We start from the raw sequence: 17,698 nt of genomic DNA on the forward strand, positions 1-17,698 counted from the left end.
AAGAGCATGAGTGCGTGACACGTGAACAAACAGTTCAAATTTTTGCGCCAATTGGCGCATGTGCGTTTAAAAACAATGAGAATTAGTTGTGCACAAAACAAAGCATTGTGAAAGTTGTATCACATTACCCGCCGTAGCTTTATGTTATTATACAGTAATCTTATTCTTTTAGTTGATTTTAGGGCTTAGAAAAATAGGATGAGCGCCAAAACTCCTGATGTAAATTGCAACAACACGTTTAAATGCGATGTTAATGAAACAAACCGGCTTGACGATGAAGGTCAGTTTAATTATAAGTTCACCTCAACTAAAATTAACTAAATATTTACAACAGTTTTCAGTGAGAATGAAGAATACGATCCAGCGTGCATTGATTTGTTGGAGGTTGGTAGTTTAGCAAGTATTATAAAATCAAAATGGAGAACATTTTGCTCTTGTTTTATTACAATTTTATTTGTAGGGTAAGGCGATTAATGAAGGAGAGTTGGACTCATGGTTACACGCTCCAGGTAAAAAAATGAACTATATATGTTGAATAATATTCCTGATTTGGGCTTCAAAATTTTTATTATAATACTGGGTGTGAGGAGTTTTAAAGTGTGTGGTTACATTGTGTTTAAGCCATTGAAGAAATTTTCTTCTCCTACAACAGTAAAATGCATATTTTTGTTTTAACTGTCCTGTCTGTGGGCTAGGCCATAATTAATATGTTTTTCTTCTTTATATTGTGCTGTAAAGTAAGTAAATAACCACATTAAAATTGTGTAAAATGCCACAGTTCTTAGGATATGATAGTGGTTATGGGACATTTTAGGTGAAGTTTATCCAGTGTGCCTAACTATAATTGCCTAAATTTTTAATTGGTGTAGACTTGTGCAAAAAAGATGCAAGTGCAGTGCATGTAAACAAAGCAAGTTTTGTAACAAAACCATCGAACTCAACTTATGACCTTGGGAATTGTTCTGGACGCAAATCCCAGGTAAGCAAAAATAGTTTATCTTATAAATGTATGATGCAATTAAAATTTGGAATTTAGATTATTTTATACCGCACTGATTAAACATAACGTTAGAAGGGGTCTTTGTCAGTGATACATTTTAGATTGTTGCTGCATTAGGTTTGGATCTGATATTTCATGTATGTTATAGGTGGAATCTGTAAATTCTACGAAATCAGTGTGTGATGCATCGTTTACAAATTCACAAATTGATTTCAGTAAGTTGCATTTTGTGTTGTACATTTGTGTTGTGTAGCTTAGACCCTTTATACAAGCATACAGATTGAACTGGTTTTGCAATGATAAAAATTAAACCATACAAATTTCTGGATTATTTGTAGTTGTTGTTATTATGAAAAGTGTCCACTTAATGTCCACTTACTGAGGTGTCAAGTGTCGTAAATATAATGTGCCAATAAGTTGAAAACTATGCAATATTAGATGTTTTCTATGTTAATATTTCTTAAACTGTTCACCGTGTTGTCCTGATGTCTAATACCATAGTTTATACTGTAGCCTACTGCTTAGTGCTTACATACCGTAGTTTAAGTCAAACATTACATTCGTGGGCATGTATTTTTAGTATTTATATAATACATTCATATTTAGCCTTTTCTCTTATTTTAGTTTTGGCAGAACAAGCAAAAACTCAACAGAATTCCTCGGTATCCTTGGTTGATTTTGATGAAGTTGATGATGATGATTTCCTCTTTTCATCTGTAAGTATTCACTGAGCAGGTTATATAATAATATATATTAACCATTTTTTAAATGACCCTTTAGTGTTTTTGATCATTTCTTTTAATCATTTTTAAATGAATTTGGTATTTTTGTAACCATGAGCACCAAACTTTTCCTGAATTCACGACAGGCGAGGATAGTTAGCCGTACAAGTGCAGGGAATTAAGTTAGTCTTGACACTTATAGTCTTGATTCTAGACTCCAGTTTATAAGGAACACTGGGTTAAAAAGTTACTTTAAAGATTCTATTTTAAATGAAATAAGAATTGAAGTAAAATTGTATATATTTATAATATATATGTATTATATATTTATAATAAAGTATCTAAACTTTACAGGAAGCAAAGAAAATAAATGGGGAAAATATTTTGTCCGATAATTTTCTTGACTCCGAAACTAATCCTGGTCTCCGAGCGTCACCTATTCCTTTAGCAGCAGATATGGATGCTTATGTTACAAACACACCACCACAGAGAAGAAACAGTCCTCAGGTAAGCAGCATAAATCCAGTCTATTTATGGCAGTTACTAACTAAAATATTGTATTATATATATATATATATATATATACATTTATATATGATTTCATGATTTGTGTTGTGTCTGCTCAATACCTATTTTGATAGATAGTAACACCAACATATGCAGCTGATTTAGTTGTGTTTCATTACATGCTAAGTTGCTAACCAAGCGTGTAACGCACTTAAAAACACTTTACATTCTGATTATTCAAGTGTCATATACCGTTCCCCATTGACATTGAACAGTGCTTTGCTGTTATGCCATACCATGTTCAATACAAAACTACAACCACAAACAGGCCTTGAACTTTTGTTTCACTGCTTCGTGTATATTATTAACTTCTATGAGTCAAGTATACAGTTTAAACCAATTAAATTTTCAGGTTTTAGTATAACAAAAAATATACGGAAATGAAACACGTAAATCATCTTTACCTCATGAATGTTAATCATCATAAAAAATCATTCTTCAATAACTTTGTATACAAATCACTTTTTTTTTATTTTCATTTTAAAATTACAGATTTCATCTCCATTCCAGTCACCCATAGACACGAGGCAGCGACCGTTTTCCATTTCATCAACAACTGCATCTCCTATCCGTCCAGGTGTTTCAATTATTCATTGACCTCCATCTCAAATTCCATGTTCTTTTCAATCATCTCAATGCTATTGTATATTTAATACCCAGTTTTACACCCAATGCAAAAACTGCTTTTAGAAAGTTTTTTTAGAATACTAATTATAAATAAATAATTAAATATCTTACCAAGGCAATGTGATTGCATCAACACCTTTTCATGGCCGACACTTCTCATTACCACCCGATGGAATACCCAACCAACCAGCACCGGAGGCAGCAGTGCATGCTATTGAATTTGGTAAGACAAATCTTTGTTTTGTCAAAAGCGTTTTGAACTTAAAACGTGTGTATAATTATCTGATATGTAGTTTCATCCAAAACCAAATTTTAAAGGGGTTATATTTTTATTGTGTCTTCCTTATAATGTTATTATAGTGAAGAATTGATATAATTTGTAGCAGTGTTTGTGAATTAAACACCACCTTTTAAACTAGTATCACAACAGTACCGGTACAATATTGTAGAAAAGGTAATTTCTTTGTAATAAAATACATTGTGCCAGAGAGACACTACTACTGTTTTGAAGTCCAATCAAGCACATTGTTTCCTGTAGGCAGTACAATACTGTCTAAGAAACGCCTATTTCCACACCATGAAAGCAATAAACAATGTTCTGTGTCTGCCTGTTTGTCACTACTTTTCTGTAGGACAGTGTTATATCAATTGATTGATTGTCCTACACCCCCTGTTTACCATACCATTAAAAAGAATATAAAGTGCTATAACATTACTTTTGTCATGGCAGTTGTGACCAAACCAAGCAGCAATCAAACCTTTGATGCCGGCAACACAGCGGTGGTTTGTGGGAATTCTACTTTTACTGCTAAACCTGCCGAACCAACTGCCAACACTACTTTCAATACGGTTCCATCAGTTTCTGAGAAGGAAACTTTCATAACAGACTCGACATTTAACGTTGCCAACAATGAAACTGTTGATGCCGAACAGCAAAGTTCACAACGGGGTAATACAACATTTAAAACAGAACAACCAATGTCAGAAGTTGTCAATACAACATTCAACAAAGAACAACATGCCTCATCTTGCATCAACACAACATTCAACAAGGAACAACCCAAACTAACTCACGCCAATATTAACACAACGTTCAATGCAGATCAACCAAGTCAAACACACAACAACATAACTTTCAACGCACCAACACCTCAACAATCAAACACAACATATTCAACTTCTAATTCAACATTTAACATGGGAAATCAACAAATGGAAGTTTCCCCAATCAACGAGGAGACTTTTAACAGTCCGGACAATGTTATCGCGAATTCAACGTTTAACAAAGGCCCGTGTCCCAACAGCAATGACAAAGATCGCACCTTTGACGTTGGGACATCTCATGACGTGCAAATGAACTCTCAGTCGCCATCTAGCGAGAGTACCAATGCCGATTCAAGCAAAGGTATTTTGTGGTTTTAAATCGTCATTAACAAATATTAAAATACAAATACTGCAAGTGAATTGCGCATGTCTACGAAACGAAACAATTTTATTTACTGGGTGAAAAGTTAAAAACTAAATATTCTTTTAGTCATGCTCACAACTACGATTCAGCGTTTTTACATTGCTATATTATAAAAAACCGCAAACCATTCAAAGCTCCGGTAAATATAACGTATACTACAGCGGCCTGCTACCCTTCCCACGCCATTAATAGTGGGCTCTGTCGTTATTGTGCACATACAAACCAAACCATAAGCGACCTTGTGTCCCTGGTGGCTTGACCGTCGCTATCACCACAATGTATTTTGATGCGAGCTTCATTACCGGGCTTTGCATTTACGTATCTGGTTGTCCTGCCTTTGCGTGCTTGTTTAATATTTAACTACGCCAAACCGCAAGGTGTTACTGAAGCTACTTCTACTCCAGGTTGTTACAGTTTCATAAGTTTATATTTACATTTCTCTGTAGAACTGGAAAGCGAGACAATGAATTGTTCGAAACAAAGCATAACTTCCAAGTCAAAGTTACGAAAGCCGCTGTCTTCAGTTGGGGTGAGTTTACGTTTTAGTATATGGAATAAAACGTTAGTTATAACAATGAACAACGCATTATTATGAAGTTATAATTAATATTCTAATTAATGAGTTGGAAATGCAATGTGTGTAAGTTTGTGTTTGTATATATAATAACTAACCAGTTTTAAAGCATGAGCGATATGCATTTCATATTTACAATGTTGACATTTATTAAATGATTTGTATAACTTTAGCCTCGTAATCGTAAAATGAAAGGGACTCAGCTGTCACTACCTTTGTGAATGCGGTGTTAAGCTATCAAAATACTTCAATAGGAGATGAGCACCGGCAACGTTTTACGAAACACCAGTGTGTTTTTATAACAGCACGAAACGTCTACAGCAGACGAACAGCTTCAATTTTTTTGTTAATATGACGTCTGACACTGACACGTTGATTGCTGGCGCCTTAGGGATACGTGATAACATTTCTGTAGGTTGCTGGTGCGTTGGGCTGTCGTGAAATGTTGTATTGTTAGAAAGTAGTGCGTTAGAATATCAATGTAGGCGATGCGCCAAATTATTGTTTTAAGCGCTGTGTTGTATAGACTGTAGCATGCCGTTGAGTGTTTGGTGTGTAAGATAGGTTATCAACTTCATTTGAAACTTTAGCCAAAGCTACGCAACGGCAATGTTTAATGTCTCCTAATAAAAAAGATGAAACAATAGTGTTTACACAGAGACAGTCCGTAGAACCTAAACTATAAATAGAAAATTTCGCAGACAACAGTGCGAATATACGGTGAATGTATTTATTTAATTTATTCTCATTTCCTCGTCCACAGAATTCATCTGAGAGTGGAATTAAGTCAGGAATTCCAATGAAACGTTCAAGTCGATTAGTTGCTCCGAGAATGAATACGGCAGCCATATCACGTATACAGGTAAACCATACACTGACTGTTATATAATTCAGGTTCTAAAACCTCGTTATTTATATAGAAGGGTAAAATGTAGTGTTTTCGTTATGTTAAAATTGAATTGAGAAATTCGTTATGAAGATACAAATGAAAATATTTTTGAAACGATAATTACCAACCACTATTATAAAAGGGGCAAGTCGAATATAAACATGATTACTTTCGAAGTAAAATTGACTGTTGTGTTTTCTTAGGCCCGATCACCACAGAAAACAGCGCAGTCGACCAACGTTGATGAGAATGCCACAACACTCATGAAACCTCCAACCAGCACCACCTCTCTAAGGAAGCCACAGCCTCGTAAAAGTATCGCTGGTGAGTAAACACTTCTTCCCTAAGGCCGCGACAAACATACGAACCAGTACAACGGCTCTCAAGTGCGGTTGTTGTGCCGCTACAAGGCAAATATAACAACTCGTAACTATATACAACTCATAAATAGTAGGGTAGGAATACGGGACACTTTTAGCACATATTATCCCAATATCCTGATCGTGTTTTAAACAATTAATAACGGTCTATCTCTATGGGAGTCATGAGGATACGGTTACATTTGTTTTCGACACGACATCTGGCTAATTTTGTACCAAAAATTCCCAGTATTAGTAGGACAGCATGCTTCTACACAATAAACATATGAAATAAAACTTTTCTCTCAGTTGTTTCATTACACTTTTATATTTCACAGTACCACGCAAGTCTCTACTGCCACCTGGTCAAACGAAATCCCGTCTCTCAACAGCACCAGCACCTCACCATACCCGGGTAAACAAACCATCACCCCCGAAACCATCTGACCCCCCAACCGACAACCCACGTACCCCAAGCAAACGAAAGGCGGAAAGCCCAAAACATGCAGGTTAGTTTCCAATTATTCTAACGTATAGTAAGTTTATGCTAACGTATATTGGGGTGGGGTAAGACGGGACACCTTTTCATTATATTTTCTCATTCCACTTGTTAAGCAAAGAACATTATAATTATAAAAAATAATTATAAAACTTTATTCTCACGACTCCCATAGACCGTTGTTAATTGTTCAAAACACGATCAGGATATTCGGATACTATGTGCTAAAGATGTCCCATCTTACCCCACAGTACTATGTATGTTAAAAAAAATATTGTGAAAAGTATAAAACATAAAGATGCGTTGATTTTTGCTTGGCCTTCGCTAATGAAAGAGCTATATACCAACTACACGTATCTAATGATTACTAATGTATATTAAGCATTTTCAGTCAAATACATGCAAGCTTATCCCGATTTCATTCCATTAGCGTATCGCAAATCCAGGGCTGATCGTCGCAGCGATCGCATTATAAACTCACGCTCCCTTTTTCACGTGTGTTACGTCATTATATTCGAATCGACTCTTTCGCCGATATTTCGATTTTATGTCCGTTGTTAAGTGAACTTGGTGCGTCGTCCTTTAGTTGAATATAGTGTGAACAACGCAATTGATAGGAAGGAGAGTTGTAAGTTGGTATTTTATATGCATTGAATGCCTATGCGTTAGTGCTAAGAGTGTTTTAGCAGCGAAATGCAAGCATTCGCATTAATTCCGTAGCCTTAAAGGAGGTGTTTCTTTGAGCCGGTTCAATTTCAAGCCATGTGAGGTTAACTGTTACACAAGCGATCAATACACGACCACGGATTTGCATCTTGCAAATTCCCCGTTCCATCGACTTGGCGATGTGTGACTCTATCGATTTATCCAGGAATTTGTGCAGAAATAGGCCTCGTCAGAATCGTGTCAATGTTCGTGTAGAATGTACTGTGTAGTTGCTAATCAGTTACGTCTATAAGAAATAACGTAAATTTACATGAAAACAGATTTGGTAGAAAATTGTGTTTAGGCAGCTTTTCGAAGATTTGCTCTAGGAAGTTTGATGCTTGGTAGTTCCAGCTTATAGTTGTAGTTTCCTATTGGAATTAACATTGACCGCACCAGGGCAACGTTAGCTGTTCAGAATACTCCTACCCTCTACCCACTACAGTTTCTGTATAAATAAATGATGACCGAGATGTCTAAGATCCACCCAACTGGTTCCGTCAGCGCGACACCAAGTGACGAAAGCCTGTGTGCTCTCGTGCGCCGCTTTATTGGGCGGCGAAATACGAACAACGAAAATACAGGTCAGAAGTAAGAAATTATGGTTTTCCATTGTATACGGGCATCGCAATCTACGTGTATTCACATGGGTGTATAATGCGAACCTACTTTATTGTATATTTGTGTATGACATACCGAAATATTGTTTATTCTGTATTTTAAAATTTAATGCCTTTATCACGAGTGTGGTAGAATGCGCTTTGCCTAAATGTCCCAAGGGATATACACCGTGTAGTGAGAAGACGACTGGCGGCTTATTTAGCCATCGATCATACGCGTAGTATTAAGCTTGCATCAGGTATACTTTAGATCAGTGGCTTATTGGAATTGCAGAAGCAACAGTTGTCATGCTAGCAAGCATACGTATGTAGAAGAACTTATATCGATTTGGCAGTTTGGACATGAGGGCATCAGTGTGTTTTAACCGGAGTTTTTGTATTAAGTTAGTTAAAGGCAGAGATTTATATCTTTTACAGTAAATTAGTTGTTGTTATTTTAAATAAAAGACAGTTTTTAAAACAAAGATACAAAGCAAAAGTCAGGATGGACAGAAAGAGAATAACTGCCAAGTCAAACCAAAGGCCGGATTGGATGATGTGTTATAACAGTGTATCGGGTGCGTAATTATCAATCGAGTTTGAAACTTTTAATATCCACTTTATTATTTGATATGTGCATTTTTTGGACAATTAAAATCATCTGAATGTATTTGGCGGTTGTATTAAACTTGCAGCGGTGGTAAGTGTCGATGCTGAACTCTGAACCCGGTACCTACGGTGTTTGAATTTTCGGTCCGTAAAACTACATTATAGCATCATTTCTTAAAGTATTCGATCCCAGCCAACGCTGCGTATTTGTCATTGTATCTTCACGTACCAAATGTTTACTATTGCCTTACTATGGGCGATACTTCAATATTTGCCACGCTACAGTGCCACAAATGGCCAAGGGCTTTATTCATCTTCGGAATTAATTTAGTCTTTAAAAGGTAGCTTAGAATAGATATAGTATTCCGTAAATTTTGCTCAAAGTTCTAGCAGTACAGTTTGTTGCTATCAGATTTATAACAAATTGGACTGAGGTTATTTTTCTAGCGCTCGACTCGCATTGTATTCCAGCTATATCCATAGTTCATCAAACGCAGCATGTTATTACAGGCCTTTGTATGAGGCTAGTCTCTTTGTTGGGAAGTCATTTAACTGGCGTTTAAAGGGAAACAGAATGGTTGCCATCAGGTCGAAAGCTTGCTTGTATTTCAGTTTAAAGTCAGTTGTACTTAAAGTTATACAGAAGGAAGTAACAAAATTCTGTTTCATTGAGGCGTAAAGTTTCCCCGTTTATTAAAGGTCGGCTTATTAATTATTTAACGCTCGTTACCCGGCGTAGTTTTTGAACTAATGGTATAATAGAATAACGTCAGGTTTGGTCTTTGCTGTCCAAAACTCCAAGTATATCAGAAACGATTTTTTTAAGATTCTATGGTTCTTGCCTTTATTCTTTGTTTCCAATGCATTGTTGGGCTCCGTCACTACAATAAGTGGACGTTAGGACAAACGACGGGCTAGTTTGGGGTAGCGTCCCTATTTTCTTAAGCCATTGCTGTTTAAACACAGACGGTCGGTTTATTAAGAACATCACGCACGCGGATTTGTCGGCTGTTATACCATAAGCTTATAGATTATTTACCATGCACAGTCGTACTTACCAGTTAATTCAGCAATATGAGTCTTACTCTGGCGGTGAGTTTTGACAATATACGGCTATATTTAAGTTATTATGCCTAGTAAACTTAAAGTATAACAGTAGAATTGATTTAGAATACTTTAATGTTTAAACTGATTAATACCTTTGTCTTCCATAGGTCGAGCTGCCAAGTTTGAAGGACCAAGAAATGAAGCCACGTCAACAAGACCCGGTCATACCTCATCGTTACGTCATTCCGGGGTCGTGACGTCACGCATTGCCTCTCTTACCAACCGGCCTAGCAACAAGCGACCACAGGGTAAGCCGAGTAAACAGCAATAAAATCAAACCTTAATCCTCCCTTAATAATAATGAACATGTAATCTGGGGTTTAAGATGCTTCGTAGCGCGAATACAAATATACAACCGTATAGCTGCTTATGTTTCAGTTAGAAATAAACCGATCAATCGACGGTATTCTACTTTTTTTATTTTTACTTTAATCTTACCTATTTCTTAGGCAATAAATATGTGCGAAACTAAATATAGTAGGGTGGGGGGAGATGGGACACTTTCATTTTAATTTATTGTCACATTCGATAGTAAAAACGATTAAAATATTTGGGTATTATGTGCTAAAGATATCCCGTTTTTCCCAATCCTACTATACGAAAAACCAGACAATATGCGAAATATCCACCAACGAAACACATTTGTGAAAATATCTTGATAAACTCTTTATCCCACAGCAGCATCAACCTCATCCACGCGAGCCAGCATATCATCCGCGCACTCAACTCCACAACCCTCAATACCCAACTCCAACGTTGCAAAGACTCGATCCTCGACCACCAAACCTGTCACGAAAACAACAAAACGAGGTGAATACAAAACTGTCTTGGGTTAATGAGCCAAGTATGTTTTAAATGATAATTTCTCAACAAGAAACTTACCTATATAGAATGAAGTGCATCAGTAGGTAAATTGTTTATGATTATTTGACACCTTTACCCCGAGACTTTAATCACAACTTGCCAGTAGTTGTTTTTAAGATATGATTATAAATATTTAGCTTTTTATTGCATATATTTGACAAAATTATATCCCATTAGTAGGTATACTGTAACTTTACGCGTCTGCTCGTTTAAATTTAATTCCTATACTCTAAGTATAATGCTAAACTACGGTACGAAGAATTTGTTTAGATTGCTTAAGAAGGCTACAAGCTTGAGGCTTAAATGTTGATTCACTTGTGTGTTTGTTAACCTGAAACAGTTTTTCACTCGTGTAACTTGCAGTCCCCAAGAAGAAACCCGTCAGCAATACGTCACAATGCGCGGTTGCCATGGCCACGTTACTGGATTACGTCATCAACAAGGTATTTGCCAAATTACCGGTTTATAAATAACTATATACCCCTGCGTTGCTAACAAGTCGTTTACCGTTCATGTTTCGCATATGCCACGTTATTATAGTCTTATTTTTTATATCACTAATTACGTATTGAGCATCTATATATCACATACGGTCAGCACCCCAGGTATGGATTTTACATTGTTTAGAATTAAAGCTGCAAAAATACGTGTTCATATTTTTATACTGCGCTTGGTCTGTTGTGGTAAGAATGAAATACCAAAAATCCGCGGGTGTTTGAACCAACAAACACCTAAGTAGAGTTGGAATAGCTTGCCAAACATCGCGACATCATCCATCGCTATCCTTTCATCGCCGTTCTTATATCAAACATTAACGAAGTGCAGCTCGTTAAGTCAAAACTTCGACGCCCATCCAGTCACGTTAAGCCTTGACAGTCATTAGCTGAGACTGTATTTCCGAAGTCAGGCCGAATTGGAGCCACTGCTGTTCAAATGCTCTAAACCAGTTGTGTATAAGTTCAAATATATTCCTATTTAGTAATCGTGGTGCTAAGAGAGCGGTGTCAGTTTGTGAGTGTTTCTTATCAATTCCAGGCGTAGTTTAAAGGCGTGCAATCACCGCAGAGAGCTGTTGGTGTTTCAAATTATCAAACTAGAGACAGCTCATTATCAGTTGAATCTCGCCCCCTGCTAAACAATGTAACATGTATCAATGTAAGCTACTAGTAAGTAGAAGTCCGCAGCGAAAAGCAAGTTTCTGTTTATTTAAGCAATGGTCTGTAAGCTAGCATAAGATCAAAGCAAGGCCAGCTATTCCTACCCACTTTAAAGTTACGTTCTGTGGTCTGTTGTTATGATTAGAAAAAAATAACGCTCACAGACTCGGTTGAATGGTAAACAGAATCGTTACCGGTTTCAATCGTCACAATTTACCGCAGGTGTGGTGGAGAACTAGAGTTGTATTGTATTGTGCTCGCAAATAGATTACCGTTTCAATAAAGTCCGTGCCGCTGCGGTTTCAAGGCTCGTCGCAGTGAAATTTTCAGCTTAACGCCTGTGTTAGTATGAAACGTTGAGCTAGCGTTGAAGGTCACAGTTTCACTCAAGCAGGTACAGGTGTATTTCGTGTTAAGCTGTATAGGATGGGCGGTAGTTGTTCAAAATGCAGACGTCGTATCTGGTGTTGTGGAAGACGAAAAGGATCGAAACGCAGCATCGCTACGGTATGACAGTAACTATTTGCCCAAGTTAGATTTACTACTGTTGTTTTTGTCTATTATTGTTTTGACAGCAGAGTTACGAGTTATGATTTAACGGCGTTTAGTTGTAACACGTCGTTTTGTTGTAAGCGTCGCAGTGAATGTTAAGTAGAGCATACGGAGGAATAAATACCACGAAATTTCCAGACGTTGCTACAACGCTCCATTTATTTAGTCTAGCACATCATACTAGTACGTTGGTGTTAACTGCTGTTAGACCATTGTCAATTTCCATGTAACTCAACCGTCCTAAAAATTAACTACAAATATTTCTTGTTTCAACGAACATATAGTATAGTTAGGTTAATAAAACTTCACGCTTTACACGTGCTGTTTTCTCATGTTTGGCAGTCTATTATGACGTAATAAGTGACGTGGCATAGCGCGACGCCGACTTTGTCAACATTAGAATTCTTTGACGCGATGTCAGCTCTTTGGACGTGTCTAATCCTGCTTCATAGTGCCTTATACATTCACTTGAATGGTGAAGCTCGCTTATTGTACTGTGTCCTTCCATAGCCAGCTCACAATTGCGGCGTACTGCTGTAATTATGACGCCTTTCTCGTCGTCGCTGGGTCAATACATTGTATTTGCGGGTTCTATTAGCCGATGTATGGCATACACCGTTGACAAGTTGTTTTGCAAGTTGTAGCGGCGACTTCTAGTTCTCCAGGAATGTCAAGTTATTTTACTGCAAGCGAGATAAGAGCAATGTCTTGGGAAAAAAGTGTGATAGAAATGACAGCTTTGTGTTTTGTTGCGGCCGCAGCAGTGCGTTTGGCAGAATGTCTGTTCAGTTTGGTGCGTAGTTGACGTTTGTATTATTGTTCGAACCAACTTTATATCTATAAACCACATCAGTATAGTAACTCCGTATTTTTTTATTCGTAATTCTTTGCAGTACAAACTTTAGTATTTTTAGGTCATACCGTTTACCTATTCACACTAGACTACAGACGAGCTAATGTGAACATTATCGTTTATTACTGTACGTCTGTACGCATACATACAATGTAAAACAAACCATTTCTTCCGCAGCTTGACGGATTATCAGCTCCACAACTCGCATCTGACAAACAGCAACTCAGTCGACTCGTTAGTGAACAATCTCAAACTAATAGTAAGTTATCCCGTGTTCATAATTATTCTTTGGTTCCAACGTTTTTTAATTGACGCCTCTTAATTCTTTTATCCACCCATAGCGTGTTTTAACGACGTCGTTTTGCTCGTAATTCCCTTCTCTTTCTTGTTTTAATAGTTTGAACTTCGTTTTCGCTGGAACTAAACTATGTTATTTATGTGTCGTTCTTCTATATTCCTAATTTTGTTCAGACCTGTATTAGAGTTGTATGTTTAAACATATTATATCTTACTTAGCCGACCTAGCTACTCGTGTCAGCGAACTCGAGGCCTCGCTCACGGAATCACGTGAGGCACACCATCGTGATGTCACAGAAGCAACGGAGCGTCATCTAAGTGACGTCACGGCGTTGGAGCAGAAACATGAAACTGAGTTAACGAAAGTGAAAAACCAAGTTAACGATCTGACGCAGAAGGTTGAGCAAGAGGTAACTACGAATACAACTTGTTGCTGCTATGTAATTAAAAAAAAGATATAAAATATATTCAATAGTACCACCTAAAAAATTAAATATGTGGTAAATCTAAAGCGGGCTTGAAGTGTATAAAACAAAACACCCGTGTTATATCTACTGTACTTGCTTCGCCATGCGGGGATAAAATAATTAAGTTACATTCGATAATAACTGCCCCCATTTTTTCATTCAGAAAGACGAACACGAACAAGTAGTCACCGCTATGCGTGATGTCCATTCCAAAGCTATATCAGGTTAGATGTTTGCCTCTGCCTTCCACTCATTTGTTTTGTTTATTCAGTATATTGTTTTTACCTTTTGTGTTTCCCCAGCGTTGGAGAATTCTCATTCCGCTGCCTTAGAGGAGCTTCGCCTCGAGTGGGCACAAGAGCGCAATGACATTGAACAAGAGACTGCTGATCTGAGAGAGAGAATGGACGAGAAGGTGCAGGAAAAAGTTCAGGTTCGTGTTTAACATGTCTGGCAAGTATGTACCTAGTGCATACTGAATTGTTGTGGTAACGAATGAGTCTTCCAATGTTATTAATAGTAGGTTGGGTGAGATGGACCATGGTTTTATTGGTATGTTCCAGTCGTAGTACTTGTAAAATATTCGCATAATTATTTAACCGTATCATCACAACGCTAAAATAGCGTTGTTAAAAACAAGATTAGGAAATGCGAAATATTATGTACTAATGGCATCCATCGTACCTATCATACTATGTTTTATTGGTGTTGTTTAAACTTTCCCGTTAATAGGAATTGGTTCAACCATACATCACCGCACACGAAGATAACAAAAGTTTACGAGCAGTCTTGGAAATGAAGAATGCAGAACAACATAAACTACAAATAGAGGTATTTATATTCAGAAGGTTTTAATGATAAATCTAAATACTCCTCGAGAAAAACAAGGACGACTTCTTATATTAGTTACCACAAAGTTACATACCTGTGAGCGAGCACGAGCTGTATGTAACTGAACTGTAGTTGCTCACGCGGCACGTGAAGACAAAGGGGATTTATTTATTCATTAAGTACCTATATTTGTTCACGGTGGACCTCTGCCAAGCCACACCAACTGTTCGTTTAATGTTTATGTGAAGTTCGTTTATTAAAGTTAATTAAACATTCTAGATGTCGCAACAATCCGACCAGCATACTGAACTACGTGCATTAAGAGATCAAGTGATTGCCCTTCAGCAAAAGAACGAAGATTTACAAACTCAAGTTCATGATAAGAATGCTGAACAAAGGTATTTTAACTCTGCAGCAGAGTGCCTGTTTTGTGATCTTGTTGGGTTTCGGCAGTCATACAGGAAGACATCATCAGGATTTTTGTTGAATGTCTTTCAATAACACTCCCCAATTATTGCAGCATCGAGCCTCGACCGGTATTCACTGAGTTATAGACATTGCTAATATGTTATGCCGCCAAAAGGGAGTACATATGACAGCAACAAGCTATACATACATGAATATTTCTTGTTATTTTCATCGTTCATGGTGTAGATTCCATTAAAAACTAATGAATTATTCCTTTACTTATCTTGTCGCATCGTCAACACACAAGAAAAAATGTAACCCTTTCCTAAATTACCAAAACCTTTTCTCCTCCAGATTAATGAAGAAAGAGCTCGATCAGCTCCGACAAACAATGGATGAGCAACATCACTCCATGAAGAACCAACAGCAGAGGATCGAGGAGCTCAATTACCGCTTAACCTCTCCCAATACCTCGCCCGCATCTCCATTTAACCCAGTCTTTACCCAATCGCCAACCGCCAACCAAACCCCCGACCTCGGCAACCCTTTTGGCAGCAGTCGTCGAAAAACGAGTGACCGCACTCACTCTTCTCTTACAGCTGTCCAGAACGACCACCGTTCCCCTATTATAACCACTACCCCACAGAAGGAAGTACGAACGTAGTGTTACATCTTAAAAATGTTTCTGAATTCCTTGATTACCCAGCACCAATCGTGTGTATAATGCTACACTGCAAGTGCCTGATAAATTGGCAGTATTTCACTATAGTATGCCATGTACACCACTAAATGTTCGCCAAGCGCCGCTGTTTCCTCTTACGGCAAAAATCTATGCTTTACTTGCTGTAAATATTCATTAATTTATTAATTATTTCTTGTATTTAGTTTCAAATTCTATATGCTTAGGTTGATAGTACCAAAATACGGTGCATGCGTCTGACGAGCACATTCTGCTTCTACCTAATTTTTCTACTTTCCCTCGCCGCATGGTGGCAACAGAGCGCAAGACAGTCTGCAATTTGCGCACTGCACGTTATGGTCTCCATTCTATTTTGGTCAACTCATACGCCGCACAACTACTCGTCAAAGCTAATCCCACAGCTTTAATTATTTACACTGCTTCGTATCTTAAACAACGAATGACATTTTCGCCTCCAAAATCCTTAACTGATCAATTTCTCAATGTTTCCGCTTTTCTCAGCACTGAGCTCACGCGAACGGTTCCGCCACGTTACAATACACACAGATATCTCTATTGACGTCTCCGGCAGTCACGCAGGTCGAATTCGACACCGGTTTTGCGAGGACAACTATCATATTCAAATGAATTATTCATGTACAGTATTACTACCATGAATTATAGAGTTGGACGCAGATACGACTGCAGATTGGCCTTTTAGAGCAGAGCATTGCTATTAAGCTTCAGATTTCCTCAAATTTAAAAACGCAAAAATCCTATTTTAAATCGGTACCAAGAGACACCTATTAACACACAATATCCTGATCGCGTTTTAAACAATTTACAACCGTCTACGGGAGTCTTGAGAATACGGTTTTATGATTCTTTGAATGATCTTTGTTTACTACCAAGGGGGACGAGAAAATCGAAAGAAAACGTGTCCCATCACAACCCTACTTTATATAAGTTGCTTATATTGGACAGGCAAATATTTCGATATAAATTATGATCGCTGATCTAGTGGTAACGTGTATTGTATTGGATCATTTATCATTATTAATCAAGATTAGACAACGTTCTTGCATTGGATCAGCTGTATTGTATAGTTTTCCTCGAAGATTTAGGCAATAACATGCAGATCGACAAGTTATAAAGTCGGACCACACGCAACTTAATTAAAAATCAAGCAATGTTATCAAAAAAGTAAACGGAGTGTATTCTGACAATACGATTTAAATCAATTTAGGTTTCCTATAGTGTTATCATATCCCCTCGTGCGACCACATTATCTCCTATGTAAACGTTGGTAGCTCCATCAGGATATGTATGGCCCGAATGTGTCACTTAAAAGATACCAAGGGGGTGCTGAGGAAATCCAAACGTTTAGTTTTCGGATTTTAACCGACACGCAACGTCTATGGTAAACAGAAGCTATATTCCGGGCAGGGTACATGTAGTTACTAGTATGTCCATCGCGGGAACACACTTTGTGCTAGTTTGGAAAGCTTTCATGTTCGTTTAACCTGGATTTTGTGATTTGCATTCCGTTTGTCATTACTTGGGCCCGAAATTAGACTGCACCATAGACAGCCAAATCAAACACGCGCCTCGCAAGAACGACATTGAAATGAATTCAAGTTGTCCGTTCTGTTAATATGACTGAGCCATCTGTTCATTGTTATGTATGGTCACGCTGCTTAAAACTTGCGTCCAGAATCAAGATATCTTGTGTTTTTACCGCGGCCTTTGTCAAACACTTTGTTTAACATTTAACCTCGTCTGCTCCACGAAAAACGGAAATTGGCTTCCCCGCTTTGCGCTGCGTAATTATGAAGTTGCGCTGACTGCATGGTACAAGGGTTGGG

General features: G+C 37.6%; 1 protein-coding gene and 1 long non-coding RNA gene across 5 annotated transcripts; one reads left to right on the forward strand and one right to left on the reverse strand.

Moving 5' to 3' along the window:
• Positions 1 to 129: 129 nt before the first annotated feature.
• Positions 130 to 16,409, forward strand: LOC149731778 (uncharacterized). 3 transcript variants are annotated; one of them, XM_089884251.1, is made up of 24 exons: positions 130 to 280; positions 335 to 384; positions 461 to 509; positions 870 to 979; positions 1,149 to 1,215; positions 1,625 to 1,716; positions 2,077 to 2,229; positions 2,782 to 2,866; positions 3,032 to 3,139; positions 3,647 to 4,321; positions 4,831 to 4,913; positions 5,722 to 5,820; positions 6,051 to 6,171; positions 6,545 to 6,715; positions 9,833 to 9,973; positions 10,404 to 10,535; positions 10,953 to 11,032; positions 13,329 to 13,410; positions 13,668 to 13,858; positions 14,079 to 14,139; positions 14,218 to 14,348; positions 14,648 to 14,746; positions 15,026 to 15,144; positions 15,509 to 16,409. In XM_089884251.1, the coding sequence occupies exons 1-24, from the start codon at positions 199 to 201 to the stop codon at positions 15,816 to 15,818; spliced, it is 3,291 nt and encodes a 1,096-aa protein (XP_089740377.1). In that variant the 5' UTR covers positions 130 to 198; the 3' UTR covers positions 15,819 to 16,409. The 3 variants fall into 3 exon arrangements, with proteins under 3 accessions (XP_089740377.1, XP_089740378.1, XP_089740379.1); XM_089884252.1 differs by having other exon boundaries at positions 10,407 to 10,535; XM_089884253.1 differs by having other exon boundaries at positions 6,066 to 6,171.
• LOC149731779 (uncharacterized) lies at positions 2,732 to 3,169 on the reverse strand. Of its 2 annotated transcripts, none has more exons than XR_016385657.1 (2): positions 3,028 to 3,169; positions 2,732 to 2,927 (listed from the first exon to the last, which is right to left on the reverse strand). It is a non-coding gene; the product is annotated as an uncharacterized LOC149731779 (long non-coding RNA). The 2 variants fall into 2 exon arrangements; XR_016385656.1 differs by having other exon boundaries at positions 2,732 to 2,969; positions 3,028 to 3,158.
• Positions 16,410 to 17,698: the final 1,289 nt, after the last annotated feature.

Source organism: Ciona robusta, chromosome 9 (genome assembly GCF_009617815.1).
Source record: "Ciona robusta chromosome 9, ASM961781v2".
Lineage (NCBI taxonomy): Eukaryota > Metazoa > Chordata > Ascidiacea > Phlebobranchia > Cionidae > Ciona > Ciona robusta.